The 17148-nt window shown below is 39.9% G+C and overlaps 1 protein-coding gene across 3 annotated transcripts in view; it reads left to right on the plus strand.

Annotated features, from left to right (window-relative positions):
- Positions 1–17148, plus strand: part of LOC103175869 (putative methyltransferase NSUN7) — a 52473-nt gene that overhangs the window by 15077 nt on the left and 20248 nt on the right. For all 3 annotated transcript variants that reach the window (XM_007889152.2, XM_042341523.1, XM_007889156.2), the window contains 5 exons: positions 12480–12610; positions 13159–13311; positions 13701–13884; positions 15137–15347; positions 16896–17039. In XM_007889152.2, coding sequence (XP_007887343.1) covers positions 12480–12610; positions 13159–13311; positions 13701–13884; positions 15137–15347; positions 16896–17039 — 823 coding nt within the window. The remainder of the gene's footprint in view (positions 1–12479; positions 12611–13158; positions 13312–13700; positions 13885–15136; positions 15348–16895; positions 17040–17148) is intronic.

The following is a 17148-nucleotide window of genomic DNA, read 5'->3' on the forward strand; positions in this document are numbered from 1 at the left end:
CTTTAAGGATTGTTTTGGGGGTTTATCATCAACACTTTATTTTTTCCTGTAAACTTCTTGTGTATCCAAAATTAAATCCAAGCCAAACAAAACAACCTTTTGGTCCTAAAGGATTAAGTTCCTTGAATATCTGTTTTCTGTTTTGGAATGCTACAACAGTACATTGATTACAAATGGACTAATAACTCGGCAACACTAGTAATTACTCATGATGCCTATGTTATTCCCTATTGGCTCTGATGAAATTAGATTTAAAAACGCTTCCAAGCATAGAAGCTTCATTATGATTTCTTTCAGATTTTTCTTATCAACTCAGGACCAGGAAAAATAAATATTTCAAGATTTCATTCCTTTTCACTGTAAAGACTCAGGCTCCAGGGACAGCCACCTGCTATATTACATATTGGAAAATAATGGAACCATAAATTTACTGCAACGTCACCATGGTCACAGTTACTATTTGAATGTGTCATAGTAAAATAATGATCAGAAATCAAGATTTCTGAAATTATCATGATGCAACTTACTCTGCTCAGCAAATATCAGTCTGCTTCATGTCTGTGATCTACCTCTGGGCTTTGTGCCATTCTATCTCTTTGACTTGGCTTTTGGTCACGGTTCCTCTTTTTCCACCCACACCACTACCAAAAGCTAAGGTGGCCTCCTCATGTGAAGGGCATTACATACATGTAAACCTGGGGTGTCCTCATGACTTGAAAGTCGCTTTCCAAATGTAATTTTTTTTGTTGTTATGATCTGTACTCCAAATCCATATTCAGAACCTCACATTGCTTGCTAAGCTATGGAAGGGCCACCTCAATCATAGGAGAAATTTGATTCTGGATTCAGCAATTGAGGAAAGGCCTTTTAGACCTCTGATTGATGTCTTCTGTGAGAATATTCCTGGCTATAATGTATTCAGGAGGGATAGGGAAGGAAAAAAAGGAGGGAGTGTGGCAATGTTAATCAAGGATACGGCTATAGCCGTGGAAGGGGTCGAAGTGCTGGAGGGCCCCAAAACGGAATCTATCTGGTTAGAGTTAAGGAACAAAAAAGGAGCTGTTATGCTGGTAGGGTTATACTATAGACCACCAAATAGTGGGAAGGAAATGGATGAGCAGATCTGCAAGCAGATCTCAGACGATGCAAGGCCAATAGAGTCGTGATAATGGAGGACTTTAATTATCCCAACATAGACTGGCAAAACAACAGCGCAAAGGGCAAGGAAGGGGAAAGATTCCTAAAATGCATACAGGACAACTTTCTTGATCAGTACGTTTCCAGCCCAACGAGGAAGGAAGCAGCGTTAGATCTAGTTCTGGGGAATGAAGTAGGGCAAGTGGAGCAGGTTTCAGTGGGAGAGCATCTGGGTAATAGTGATCATAACATCATTAGATTCAGAGTGCATATGGAAAGAGACAAGGAACCTCTAAGGTGAAGATACTCAACTGGAAGAGGGCAAATTTCAGTGAGTTAAAAAGCGACCTAGCCAAGGTGGACTGGAAAGAAAGATTGGCAGGTAAAACAACTAAAGAGCAGTGGGACGTCTTCAAGGATGAGATAGCTCGGGGGCAGAATAACTACATTCCCACAAAAGGGAAAAGTAGGGCATCCAAACCTCCTTGGATGACGAAGGTAATTGTATCTAGAATGAAGCAGAAAAAGGGGGTGTATGACAAATGTCAAACCCAAGACACAGAAGACAACCAAATAGAATATAGGAAGTGCAGAAGAGGTTTGAAAAAGGAAATAAGAGGGGCAAAAAGATGATACGAAAAAAGGTTAGCGGGTAACATTAATGGGAATTCTAAAATATTTTACAAACACCTCAAGAAAAAAAGGTTAGTCAAAGGTAGGGAGGGGCCAATTAAGGACCAAGGCGGAAATCTTATTGTGGAGGCAGAGGGCATGGCTGATGTACTGAATGAGTACTTTGCATCTGTCTTCACAAAAGAAGTGGATGCACCAAATTCAGCAGTATCGGAGGAGAGGGTAGAGGAAATGGATAGGAAAGTATAAACAGAGATGAAGTACTGAAAAGGTTGACTGGGCTGAAGGTAGATAAGTTGTCTGGACAGGATGCAACCAAGGTTACTATGGGAGGCACGGGTACAAATAGTGGAGGCTAAAATTTTTAAATCTTCGTTGGACACAGGAGTGGTGCCAGAGGACTGGAGAGTGGCCAATGTGATTCACCTGTACAAAAAGGGACAGAAGGACAAACCTGGGAACTACAGGCCAGTCAGCCTAACATCAGTCATGGGGAAACTCCTGGAGACTATAATCCGGGACGAAATAAATCGTCACTTAGAAGAATATGGGTTAATTAAGGACAGCCAGTCACAGATTTGTTAAAGGCAGATCTTGACTAACAAATCTATTAGAATTTTTCGATGAGGTAACGGAGAGGGTGGATAAAGGTAGTGCAGTTGATGTAGTTTATATGGACTTTCAAAAGGCATTTGACAAAGTGCCACATGAAAGACTTGTAAGAAAGATAGAAGCCCATGGTATAAAAGGGACAGTGGCAGCATGGATCCAGAACTGGCTGGGAGACAGAAAGCAGAGAGTTGTGGTGAACGACTGCTTTTCTGACTGGAGGGAAGTGTACAGTGGCGACCCCCAGGGATTGGTATTAGGACCACTGCTCTTCTTAATATACATAAATGATCTGGACTTGGATATAGTAAGTACCATTTCCAAGTTTGTGGACGACACAAAGTTAGGTAGGGGAGTAAACAGTGAGAAGGATAGCAGCCAACTGCAGGAAGACATAGACAGAATGGTAAAATGGGCAGACACATGGCCGATGAATTTCAATGTGGAGAAATGCGAGGTAATGCATTTTGGTAGAAAGAATGAGGGGAGGCAATATAGGCTGGTAATACAATCTTAAGGGGGGTAAAAAAACAGAGACTTGGGGGTTTCAGTAAATGAATACTTGAAGGTGGTAGGACAGGTAGATGAAGCTGTAAAAAAGCCATATGGCTTTATTAATAGGGGCATAGAGTACAAGAATATTGCGCCCAGGTCTGGGCACCACACTATAGGAAGGATGTTAAGGCATTGGAAAGGGTGCAGAGGAGATTTACAAAGATGGTACCAGGAATGAGGGACCTTGATTATGAGGAAAGGCACGAGAGGCTGGGATTATTCTCATTGGAGCAGAGAAGGTTATGAGGAGACCTAACAGGTTTTCAAAATCATGAGGGGATTTGATAGGTTAGAAAGGGAAAAACTGTTCCCACTGGTGGGTGTGTCAGTGACTCGAGGTCACAGATTCAAAATAGTATCTCAAAGAAACAGAGGGGAGGTGAGAAGAAATGTTTTCACGCAGCGAGTTGTTTGAATCTGGAAGGCATTGCCTGAAAGGGTGGTCGAGGCTGATTCGATAACTACTTTTAAAAACGCGGTGGACGGGTATTTGAAGAGGCTTTGCAGGGTTATGGGGAAAGGGCTGGGGAGTGGGTTGACATTACATTGCTCTTCTCAAAGAGCCGGCACAAACTCGATGGGCCGAATGGCCTCTTTTTGTGCTATATGATTCTATGAAGTGTTATTAGTTTTGCAGAACAGTTGAACCATTCCAGTTGGAATTTTGTAACGCTAACACAATAGTATGCATCTGGGTGTTATTGGGCTGTTCATGGGCATGAATATCTTCAATAGCTTCATAATACCAGTACAAAATCTCTTCTAGGATGGTATTATTGAACAATAAGCATCTGCTTTGTGTGCTTGATGTGTTCCCAGTCTTTTTCAGAAACTGGCATATTGGTTTATTTTGGATCCAAGAATGTTGCGTTGGACTACATTCTAGACTGAGAAACGTAGCAGTTAATTAGCAAAAGGATCTACGTGTTCAGGTTCATAATTCTTTTAAAAAATTAGGGCACAGAAAGTGCAATAGGTTATCAAAAGACTAATGCAATGTTGGAATTTATTAGAAGGAAGCTGGAATACAAGATCCAGGAAGTGGTGTTACGGCTGTATAAAGCACTGGTCAATTCCCATTTGGAGTATTGTGTGTAGTTTTGGGCCATGATCTTCGAAAGTGGGGGGACAGGCTCAATAGGACAAATTGCCAACTCCTGTTCAATGTTCCTATAAATCCTTAAAGATGGGAAGGCAGGTGAAATAAGCTGTCAAGAAAGCAAATGAAATCTTAGGCATTATATGTAGGGGTATAGAATACTAAACCAGAGGTATTGGTAATGTTAAGTGCTCTGGGTTGCTATCCTATGCGAGAGGCACTATATAAGTGCAAGTTGTTGTTGCTAAACTTAGAAATCATTAGTTAGACACCAGTAAGAATATTGTCTAGTTTGGTCAGCCCGCTTTAGGAAGGAAATTCAGGCAATAGAGTGGGTGCAGAGCAGATTTACTGGGATAGTATCAACTTTGGCCTGTGAGCAAAGAGTGATAGCATATAGCTGGGTGCCGGTGACTACTATGAGGATCTTTGCATGGAAGTGCAGGTTGGAGAGAGCAGCAGTTAACAAAGGTTGAGGATGACTTTTAAGATAACAATGATATACTGCTTTTTTTTTGAAAAATGAGAAGCTTTCGGTGAAGTGTTTTGGTTTGAACTGGAGCAGGATACAAGATGGAATTGATTGATGCTTGCTTATGTTTCTGACTCCTTTTCTTTTCCCCCCCTGCCTCCCCCATAGAAATTACTTGGTTGAAGAGGAGGGTTGATCTACTCTCAGCCCAATGCCTGTTTCCTGTTTTCCTGTTAAGTTATCCTTATTACCACAACCGTTATAGTGCCTTTCATGTAAGCAAATGCCTCAAAAGGGTTAAAAGAAACAAAGTGGAAACTGAGTAAGGTGACAAGTGAGAGAGTATCAAATGGGAATTTTGAGGGATGATTCAGAGCGCTGAGGCAATTGTGAAATGGAGAAGTGGAGCAGGCCTGAATTCTTGCAGTGGAGGAAGTGGACAGAAGAGTGAGGTTGCTAGAGATTGAAGAGTAGGGGGGAAGCAAGGGATAGAGGTATTTGAAAATCAGAACTAGGATTTTGAAGTGTGTCTGCTGGGTAGCAAAGACTAAGTGGAGCCTGTTGAAGATCAGGTTGTTATCACCCACTAATGGGGGTGATGATAACAGAAACAGCTTGCATTTATATAGGGCCCTTCATGTGGGGTAGCATCCTGGAGCGCTTTAGAGAGGAAGGGCTGCAGAGTTCTTTATAACTTTAAGCTGAAGGTAGCACGAATGGCTCAGAGTAATTTCTTCTACTGGTCTTCTTTCTGTCCGGAGGAGTGTTGAGCCTTTTTAGAATGTCACTACAATCATCAAATCTTGTCTGACCTTCTGTCCTATTCTGCTGTTGTGCTATAAAACACTAAACCACTGCCTTCCCGGCAGCTGCTCGACAAGATGCATTGCTTCATTTCACATGCTTCACATTCTACAAGTGTCAGGTTATCTCTACTGGGTACTGAAATGCAGGGATGTATGGAGGTGGTAGTTACTTGTAGAATGAAAAACGCACAATTATCTTCATTCTGCATTCTCCACACATAGCTGGCTCTAGTAGGTACACTTTGGTAACACGTACTGAGAGTATCAAAGATGCCAGCATTATGTGAAGAGTACTTCAGGCTGAATATTTTAAAACTATAAACTCATTCATAATTTAAAGTATAAGCACTGTTAACTTTGTTGGCTTTGTTGGCTTAGAAATCTAATTAATCTCTTCTGGTTCATCTCCCAACAGTCATTTATTAATTGTTGGTCAATAAAGTTGATATAATAGATGCACTTGTTTTTAATCATTAGTGTAGAGCTCAAAGTACCTTCTTCTAACGAAAAGGACTGAAAATATGATTTAAAAGCGACAACTTGCACTTAAATAGCACCCTTCACGTAGTATGATGTTCAGAGCATGTTTCAGTGATTGGGTAGGTTTTAAGGTATGACATTAAAGATGGCTATAGAGGACAGGGGATTGAGGTAAGGGAGTTCCAAACGTTGAGGGCATAGAATCTGGAGTGGAAGATATGTAGCAAGATCAAGTTAGTCGAGTGGAGGGGCAAGCAGAGGAGTAGATTAAGGGAAGATCAGAGATAGTGAGATGTTAGAGCATGAAGGGACTTATAATTGAGGGTGACTAGCTTGAAGTTGATCCAATGGGTGATAGTGAAGCAGTGGAGTCTGGTGGGAACTGGACTAATAGATATGCGGAGTTTAGTGCGGGTGAGAAAATGGGCGGTGTAGTTTATTGATGCCAGAGCTCGGGAGACCAGTGTGGATTGAAAATGCACTGAACTTCTCATACCCAAGGGTACATGAGAGTACTTTTTGAGGCAGTAATGAGTTTGGGGGATTTATTTAAATCCAAATCCACATGCTTTATTGCTTTTACTAATAGAATAATGTAGCATGTAGTTATTTTTCAGTCCACCGGACTAAAATTTAACATAATTGGAACTATTAATCAAAAGCACTGATACATTTGATATAAATTTGCTGAACAGTTTTCACAGTACAATATTTCCAATCTGGAAGTTGGCGTTGTCTGCTTATAAGAAGGAATCCCCAAAGACAGCCATTATGTTAATCCAAGATGGATTGGCCTGCAATAATCTTTAGCTGTTGGGAGGCCACGTGGAGACAAACAGATATTTTTATTACAGGAGTCCATTCAGTCCTTTGTCTGTTCCACTTCCACCTGTCTTATTAAATCATTTTTTTTATTAATCCCATTTCCCAACTATTATTCTTTAATCCCTTTACTGCCAAGGTGTCCATTCCCCTTTGAATTATTATATTGATCAGTCTCAATAGCCACTTCTAGCAATGAATTTCAAACCCAAACTTTCTGAGTGAAGACATTTTTTCAAACTGCTCCCCTACTTTTACTGCTTTAGCTTCATTACAAATGTACCCAATTGAAGGTTTGTTTTTCCCTATTTTGCCCATTTAGAATATTAGACCTCTATTGTTCTTCTTTACTCTGGTGGAAAAATCCCCAATTTAGTCAGTCTCTTCATAAGAACATTTTGTCATACCTGCATCCATCCTAGCAAATCTGAATTGCACCCTCCATCTCTTACATGCTCTTGTAATGGATGTCTGAGATTGGGCCATGGAGAAATGCGCCTGATTTCTCTACAGAACCCTCTGCTAGTGTCTGCATGTGTGGCAGCTGAGTGGGGAGAAGTCAGGTTTGGCTCTGATGCCATCAAGTTGGCAACTGACCCACAGCCAAGCACCATACATGAACCATGGTCACCTGGTTGGGATACTGGAGAAGCCCAGTGCCTGTGCAATCACATCTAGCAAGAGGAGGCCGGAGCAGAGAAGCATATGTCAATGGGGAAAAAATTAGAAAAAATTGGACACACTAAACTTTTTTAAAAAAAATCCACATTGCTGTAGAATCTTAGAAATTCAAGACAGAATGGTTTTATTGGCTAAAACTAGGTGGAATTTCATACCTTTAATGGTTATTGGTTTGTTGAAGATTGGATGTGTGCTCTTCAGGGATATCCATGATTCTGAATGCACAGTTCTACCCAGAAATGCTGACAACTCAATATTCCATCACATTGAGAAGAGCTGTGGAATATCTAATGTGTCCATGAAAGTCCAATAATGTTTGGCTGATTATTTTGAGTGTTGGTACATTTCAGTTGATTTTCATTTGTCATGATGACAATTCATATTTTATTTCAGATATGAAGGAGTTAGGTAGCCGATTCAAGTTGTTCTTTCACTTGTAGAAAATTGGCTGAAATCCAGCCTTAACTGATGGGATGAGGTCCCACTGTGGTTGTACTAAGCATTTTGGGAAGTCACAGAAAGTTCCCTCAACCCAGATGTGAAAGACTGTTCTGATCCATTGCAGCACCTTGTCCCCTCCATGAGTGCCGAAAGCTCAGATGATTAATCAGGGTCATGATGACAAGTGGAAGAACTGATGTACCATTGCTCAGTGCAATAGTCTGTTCATCCCAATGTATTACTGTGCTGCAATCTAAAATTGGTTTTATAATAATGAAACTGAGTAGATTGTGTTGTCGCTGAAAATCACTGTTTTAGTAAAAACACTGTTCCAGACAGCTGATAACCAAGTGCAATATCATCCTTGCTTCCTATCATATAGTCACTGTGGTATGAAAATTGTCTACCACGTTTGCCTACAAGTACAATCACTACACTTAACATTAAAATTCTGTGAAGCACTTTGAGAAGTCTCAATGATGTGATAAGGTGCTATATCAAATGCAAGGATTATTATTTGCTGTTCACAAAAACTCCTATTGTAATATTCTTATACAGTAAACATTTTTTTAGAGATGCTGTCTTTGATCCATTGTACCCCTCCTCCAATATACTTTAGTACATGTGTCAGCCTGGCTCAGTTAGTAGCATTCTTGCTTCTGGGTCAGAAGGGTTGTGGGTCCAAGCCCTACGCTGGAACTTTCAACTCAGCACACTTCAATGCAACCCTAATGTAATGCTGCATTGCTGAAAGTACCGTCTTTTGGATGAGATGTTAGACCGAGGTCCCGTCTGCCTGTTCGGGTGGAAACTAAAGATCCCGTGGTACTATTCGAAAATAGAAGGAAGTTTCTCGCAGTGTCCTGGTCGACAATCTCCCAAATAAAATTGGTCATTCACTTCATGGGTGTTTGTGGAACATTGTTGCATGCAAATTTGCTGCTGCTTTAGTCTACAAGATACACTTTATAGTGAAGCGCTTTGAGACAACCTCCTGATGCTATATCAGATGTAAGAATTATTTCATTATTAATATTCTGGAATATCACAATGAAGATTCATATCTTTTGTGTTGGATAATTTTGTAATAATTATAAAACCGTGAGTCATGAATAAAAGTGAAGACAATTTTAAGTGAAGTTCAGGCAGATTTTAATTCAAACTAAACATGGATATGTTTTTAAATCCTTCGAAATGATTGACCAGTGACCGAATTGTCAAATATGGTGCAAGTGAACAAAACCATGAAAATATCACTGTGTGGAGTGCTTTCATGCCAGAAATATATAGAGCCTTTATCATCAGTCTATATAATCCATGCCAAACAAGGCTTTGTTTATAAACTGAAACTAGAACAAGCTTGAACATGTTGGTGCAGGTGTAATTGAGAGTAATGTCCTGCATTACAGAATTAAGTAGAAAGAACGTGTGCGTAGGTTACTCTGAATCATAAAAGTTTCTTTCATACTTTTCGTAATGTCGTCACAAGAACCTTTTCCAAAGGATCTGTTGTGCATGTGCTTTAATAGTGACCAGATGTATTAATGAATTTCTGATTTGGGAAACGGAATGCATACTGGGAGTATGGGAGGTTCCAAAATTGGGCAATCATGAAATTAATGATGGGCTGATCAAAACTTTAATGTTGATTCAACTTTGGGTTTACTACGGCTAATGGATTTCATTTAAAAAAATTGATCACTCAATTCCTTACTGTTTGTGGGGCACTGCTGTCGCAGTTGGCTGCTGCTGTAGGCATTTCACTTACAAAAGATAGTCAATTCACTTTACAATATATTCTGTGAAGTGCTTTGAGATATCTCAAAGATGTGATAAAGCGCTATATCAAATGCAAGGATTATTATTTTATCATCTCTATGTGTTCTGTATTTGCTCAGCAATCAGGCCTTGCTGATCCTCTAGCAGTAGGAAAAGTTCTTAAGAAAGGAAAGTTTTCTATGTCCCACTGGATATCCTCTCAATTTCCGTTTGGAGCAAATGTGTTTTCTTATATGAACATCCCACCCAGAATCCTAAATCTGTTTCAAATACTCCTGGTTTAGATTACTCATACTGATACCACTGACCTGGATAAATAAATTACCAGGTCAACTGGAAGAGGCTAAAAAATATATCGCAAAGCTACAGCAGACTACAAACTGAGGTCTCATTCTCCTGAACTGCTACTACTACTGGCAATATCATCTTGGGAAAAGGGGTGGGGGGAAAAGGTAAGCAGGGTCAATGTGACTTGATGACTCCAATATGACTTTCTTAATGATAATAATAAAAATCCTTGCATTTGATATAGTGCCTTATCACGTCTTTGAGATGTCTCAGAGCGCTCAATAGAATATTCTGTAAAGTGAATTGACTGTATATTTTGTGGGCAAAACCTGGCAGCCAATTGCGCAGAGGAGTGTCCCATAACAGCCATGGATTAACTGACCAAATTATATTCTGTAATTTATTTTGAAGGGATTATTACCCCTGGAAAAGCAATCCACTAATTGATTAATAATTGGGTTCCTATATACTGCTAGGTAAACAGAGGCTTGTGGAGTAAAAAAAACTTGCCTATCGTTTTGCCCTGCCCGGGAATTGAACCCAAGTCCTCTCGCTTGCGAGGCGAGTGCTCTAACCAATACTTGAGTGAACTCTGTGGCGCTCTTGGTTGTCGATTTCCTGAGCAGGCAGGTCTGCAGTATTCCAGGATACTGTTAATGACAAACCAGCCAGCCTGGCTCGTTTGGCAGGATTTGGAGGGACAGACCAGACCCAGAAATTTTCATATAGATTGCATGCATGTGTAGAATGCTCAGCCTGATTTGGACACTCATAAATGTGGTGATGGGTGGGCGTCCGCATTTGTCCGACATCCGGCTGGCCAAACATAAGTAATGGCAGAGCAAACACAATCAAGTCCTGATCCACTGTTCCGTTGATGACGACAGATAGTAAGAGTGTTTGTAGGTTTCTCCCATTGCGCACCATTCCAATGTCTCTGACTAATGTACTCCTGTTTGTTCAGTCAATCCCTCTGAACTGTGCTACTTTATGGGTGTGGAGAGATAATAATAATGCTTGAATTTGATAAAGCGCCTTATCGCGTTGTTGAGATGTCTTAAAGCGCTTCACTGGATTCACTGTAAAATTAAATGACTGTGGTTTGTAGGCAAAACACAATTAAATAGCAAGAATATTACATCTCACTATCAGAGTAATATGGGAATTGAACCAGCCTCTGTGACGGTCTCTACTCTGGTTCCTGAGCCAGGCGGGTCCACAGTATTCCAGGGTACTGCTGATGACAGCACAGCCCAGCCTGTCTCACAGTAGCATAAGTAGACCTTTTCTGGTCGGCTAGGTAGGCGTCTGACACACAAGAAAACCCATCGCTGTGTTTAAGAGTATCCAAAGCAAATAGAGTTCCATGTATCCAACAACAACTTGCATTTACATAGTGTCATTAAACTTGCAGCTATGTGAAAGGCACAATAAAAATGCAAGGCTGAGATGTGGTCAACAGCCTAAGAGACTATCAAAAGTATCAGCCACTTAGTGCAAACCTAACAACCCAGTTCTCAGTTCAGTTTAGATACATGGTCAGAATTCCACTTCATAAGGAAAGAATTGTTTGGATGCTCAGACAATTAATCTTCTACCCCATTTGCTTCTCATGCTACTGTTTTACAACCCCAGTCACGTTTTACCTGTAAGAAATAAATACAATTACTGCACTTTACAATTTATCCTGGGAAGCACTTTCAGATATCTTGACATGACAGGCGTTATGTCAAACACATGGAACATTATTGTTAAATGCGGGCCCAAGTGATGCTCTTCGATTTTTTCAGCCCTGCATGTGTTACTTGGATTAGTTGTTGACAATTAAGCAAAACTGATATCAAACTGCCAAATCCAGTCAATACATTGGTTCTGGTCTGTTGTATAATATAAATGGATATCATGATATGATTTAACTTATTTAAATACATTTTTTTATAAACTATTCATATTTTGTTCCAGTATTCATTAAAATATTTATGTATAATTCAGTAACAGACTGAGAATTTATGGTCTACTTTGACTTAAATAAGCCATATTTGTTCATGCCTCATAAAAGAAATGTTTTGTGCTACTGAGAGTTGTGCTTAGCGTTGAATGACCAGAGTTCAGTGGCAAGGGAAATGACAAAAGGTGTTGTTGTTTTACAACCTTTGACAACAAACATCATTGGCAATAAATGCAAAGTATTACCACCTGAGGATAATCTGAGTAACCACATCTACCCAAACCTACATTTCTCGGTTGAAGACCTTTCTTTTCGACCGCACCTTTGGTCACCTTCCTCCACCTCCCTCCGGCTCGGCCCCGGGATCTGTTTCTGAAGCGCTCTGGCATGGAGGGCGCTATATAAATCCAAGTTGTTGTTATAATATTTTTTAAAAATTCACACAACATCATTTTTTTGAGGAGTTAGAACTTTGTTTCAAGTCAAACGATATTCACATTTTTTTTGATTGAAACACAATATTCTTAAGTATTATTCAGGGAATTCATGGACTGTTATTTAATAATTTGGTTTTTTCACAAATCTCAAATATCGTCATGAATAGCTATAATAAAACCAAAATTATATATGTCACTAAGTCAATGAAATGTCTGTTCAGAGTTTTATATGATATGGTATGTTGCATTCAGCATATTCTGTTTTAAATTGTATGTTTCTTTTCTTTTTCAGTCCACTGATCTGACTGGTCTGGTGATGGTTATGTTATATGATTTTCAAAATCGGAAATTCCAGCCACGCAGCGTCTGTGAAGCAGATGATGTAATAGCTGATGTTAGAGATATAGAACAGCATCTTCATAAGTATGCAAACCAGTAAATTATTTTAATCTAATACAGACATTAAAGTTTGGTTTCATAATTTAAGGGAATTAACTATGGGTAGATAAGTTTCCTTTTTGGTCAGCTAGATAGGCGACTGACACACGAGGAAACCCATCGCCATGAATCCAAAGCAAATAGAGTTCCATGCATCCAACAACAACTTGTATTTATATAGCGTCCTTTGAGTACTCATTAAACTTGCAACTATGTGAAAGCCGCTATAAAAATGCAAGTTGTTGTAATTTGAAGGGAAACATTTGAAAGGAAAAGTCAGGGTGCATGATGTGTTAATACATAACGCATCATGCACCCTGACTTTTGATTCATCATTGTTGAATCTTACCACAAGGTTGGTAGGAATGGATATTTTAATGAACATATATCTCCCGCTATAATTGGTTCTTTGCCAATTAAAAGCTGTTGTACTGCTAGTCATAACCATATATGCACTTGTAGTATTTGCACTCAAAATTGATGTAAGTATGAAGTGACAGCTTAAAAATCGATCAATTGTTCTCATTGTTTAGATTTAAAACTAAGATTGCTGCTGCACTAGCTCGATGTCGGATTAAGAATGATGCAATCTCCATTGACTTAATTCTTCCTGAAGCTGTGAGAAACCAGGAAAAACGAGCTTCTACTTTGCCACTTTACGCCTGGGTAAATGCATTAAAGATCAGGTAATCAATGGAAATGTTCTCATAAATTAGTGTGTAATCCAGATGCCATTTGTTTTCCTGACGGGAAGCAGATAGAGCACTAATATTAACATTGCTTCTAGCACCATTCATCAGGCATTTTATAGTAATATTGAAAACTGAAGTACCTGACTGCTTATGATTGATGACCAATAGGTACCAAAAATGAAGAATAACCACCTCTTTTATTTGTAGTTTCATACCCTGGCTTACAACCAATGTATGTATAGTTCCAGTACCAATACATGCAATACCGAAGTGTCAGTTTTAATGTTAGTTCTCCTACTTCTAACTGACTTAAAAGTTCTGTTTGTTTTTAAACTTTTGAATGATGAAAGGTATTGACTAATACCATATATTGACCTGAACAGCCTTGAAGATGTGATGAATATACTGGAGCTGGAAGGCTTTCCAAAGGTAAAGTCTGTCAGCGAATTTCAGGGGCAATCTTTTTGTCAGGATCGACACTGCCAGGACCTACTACTTTTCCCTTCTCAGATAAAATGTATGCTCTATGACCTGCAACTTTTTACCAGTTACAAGCTAGTAATCCAGGTAAGTGAAGAAATCAAATGTAAATTATAATTTAGAAAAATACATTTTCATTTCAATTAGCATAGATCGAAGAGTGGCTAACAGGCAGAAAACAGAGTGTAGGGATAAACGGGTCCTTCTCAGATTGGCAGGTTGTGACTAGTGGAGTGCCACAAGGCTCAGTGCTTGGGCCTCAACTGTTTACAGTCTACATCAATGATTTAGATGAGGAAGTAGAGCTTATTGTATCTAAATTCATGGACAATACAAAGCTAGGTGGGAAAGTTAGCTGTGAGGAGGACACAAGGTGGATGCAAAGGGATACAGACAGGTTAAGTGAGTGGCCAAGAAAGTGGCAGATGGAGTACAATGTGGGGAAGTGTGAAGTTATTCACCTAGGTAGAAAAAGTAGAAAAGCAGACTATTTTCTAGAGGGGGAGAGACTAGATAGTGTTAGTATTCAGAGGGATTTAGGTGCACTTGTACACCAATCACAGCAAGTTAGTGTGCAGGTAAAGCAAGCAATTAGGAAGGCTAATGCCATGTTAGCGTTCATTGCAAAGGGGTTAGAGTACAAGAGTAGGGAAGTCTTGCTGTAATTGGTGAGACCCCACCTAGAATATTGTGCGCAGTTTTGGTCTCCTTACCCAAAAAGGATATACTCGCCTTAGAGGGGGTGCAGCGTAGATTCACTAGGTTGGTTCATGGGATGAGGGGGTTGACCTATGAGGAGAGGTTGAGTAAACTAGGCCTATATTCTCTAGAATATAGAAGAATTAGAGGTGATCTTATAGAAACCTATAAGATTCTTAAAGGTCTTGTCAGGATAGATAGTGTGAGACTGTTTCCCCTGGTTGGAGAATCTAAAACTAGGGGTCATAGTCTCAGAATTAAAGGTCACCTCTTTAGAACTGATTTGCGAAAAAAAAATTCACTCAGAGAGTAGTGAATTTGTGGAATTCTCTACCCCAGAAGGCTGTGGATGCTCAGTCATTGAACATATTCAAGATGATAGATTTTTAAAAACTAAAGGGATTATGGGATATGCGGATAGGGCGGGTAAATGGAATTAGGTTAGAAGATCAGCCATGATCTTATTAAATGGCGGGGCAGGCTCGAGTGCCCGAATGGCCTACTCCTGTTTCTTATGTTTTTATGTAATTTTAACAGTACTGTCTGGTTCTGAAATTTAAATCATATAAAGTATTAACTTTTGTTTTGAGTATTTGTTTCACAACCAATGGTAAATTCCAGGTCCATCCTTTCCTTGCAGGATAAAACTCGGAGTCTCGCACCACACTCAGTGAAGGCCTTGATGAATATGGATGATGATATCGTAGTTACTAATGCATGTTCACGGCTGACTGTTGCCCATATGTCTGTTCTGACTGATCAGAACTCATCCAAGGTCTATGTTTGTGGGGTGAAGGCTGAATTGCAACAAACTGAACTGAGGAGGCTATTTGAAGAAATGGGCTGTAAAAGTGCGTGTTTAAGTGGTTGACTGTTCATCATCCGTACCATTGCATCAGATTGGAGGTTATTAAATGTATATAGAAATATTACATTGTAAAGAGCAGAAGGTTGATTCTACAGCAAAAGATTTATTACTAATGACCCCCAGAATGGTCTTAGCAAACAGAGGTATTTGCATGAATGGATAGAAGGATTTTGTAGACGTCATTATTGCTTCTCTGACTTCTCAACTACGCTAACTCCCTTCTTGACGGCCTTTCCAACTCTTCCCTCCACAAGTTACAGATCATTCAAACCTCTGCAGCTCATGTCCTCTCTCGCACCAGGCTCTGTGAGCCTTATCACTCCCACCCTTGCCCAGCTCCACTGGCACCCCATCCCCCGAGAAAAAAGTTTAAAATCCTTGTCCTCGCCTTCCAACACTCTCCGTGGTATTGGTCTTCCCTACCTCTTTCTGTGCCCTGCTAACTCCATCTAGACCTCTGCTCAGCAGGCTCCTACCTGGTCAGTGTCCCCCCTCCCGGTCCACCCCACCTCGGCGATCGGGCTTTCAGCCTCTGCCTTTTGGAACTCTATCCCACAAGTCCCCCTCTCCTTGCTCCCTCCCTTACCTCCTTTAAGGCGCCGTCTCAAGACCCTCCTTCGACCACACCTTCAGTCACTCCTACACCTATCTCCCTGCCCTCCATCTCTCCTGATCCCAACCCCTAGCTGGGACATTGGAATGTCCTCCCAACATGAAAGGCGCTATACCAATGTCATTTGTTGTTGAGAGAGTTTTGTCTTTTCTACTCACCTAGTGACTCAGTTGTGCTTAACAAAACTATCAGACATTGGCTTAAAATAAAAGTTGGTTCAGTTCGTCTCAAGAACTTCCTGTTTGACTGCGCCTTTGGTCATCTTCCTCCCCCTATCTTCACTTCCCTTGGCCTCCACCCTTCCCAAAACCAATCTCCAGCTCAGGTGCAAATCCTCGATTGACTAGTGCCTTGGGATGTTCTCCCAATGTGAAAGGCATTATATAAATGCAATTTGTTGCAGTATCAAATAGAAACTGATTTTAGAAACTTGAAAGAACAGACTAAGCATGTGTCATTCTTTGGAGGAAAATGCAAAATACTGCAGATGCTGAAAATCTGAACCAAAAGCAAGAGAGTTGTGGACCTGAATCATTGATTCACTTTCCCTTCTACATAGATGCTGTCTAACCTGCTGAGTATTCCCATCGACTTCTGTTTTTGTATCAAATAATGTACATTTGGTGCTGATTTTTAGATTTGTTACTGGGCCAATATTTATTTGTTTTGATGTTGGTGTCAGTACTTTTATAGGAGAAACAGAACTCATAGAAAATATTATGCCCACCATAATTTAAACAAATTATAATGTAGTATCAATATCACTAAAGAAGTAAAATAAATACCTGAAATAAATAGGACCACTTAAGATTTGTAAAAATGTTTAGTTTCCAGGAAGTAAGTACATATTTATATTTAATCAAATGAAAGCTTCAGATATAAGCTCACTATGACTCGTCTTATTTAAATGTTCTACAGACGTAAAGCTGATACCTCAGAACTTCACTGACATTGAGCCTACAGATCCCCGATTACAGAAGGTTAAAGTTATTCTGCTTGTGCCCCAGTGTTCAGCGTCTGGCGTCAGCAACCCAGTGGATTTTATCTTAAATGAGCATGGAGGTAAATACATCCTACAGATATTTAAATAATTATAAATGCCAACTGTTGCATAACCAGAGTGCAGTGAGTTCAAGCCTCTGCTTTGCTGAGTACCCATCTTAGCCATGGT

Source organism: Callorhinchus milii, unplaced genomic scaffold (assembly GCF_018977255.1).
Source record: "Callorhinchus milii isolate IMCB2004 unplaced genomic scaffold, IMCB_Cmil_1.0 Scaffold1, whole genome shotgun sequence".
In the NCBI taxonomy this organism is placed as follows: domain Eukaryota; kingdom Metazoa; phylum Chordata; class Chondrichthyes; order Chimaeriformes; family Callorhinchidae; genus Callorhinchus; species Callorhinchus milii.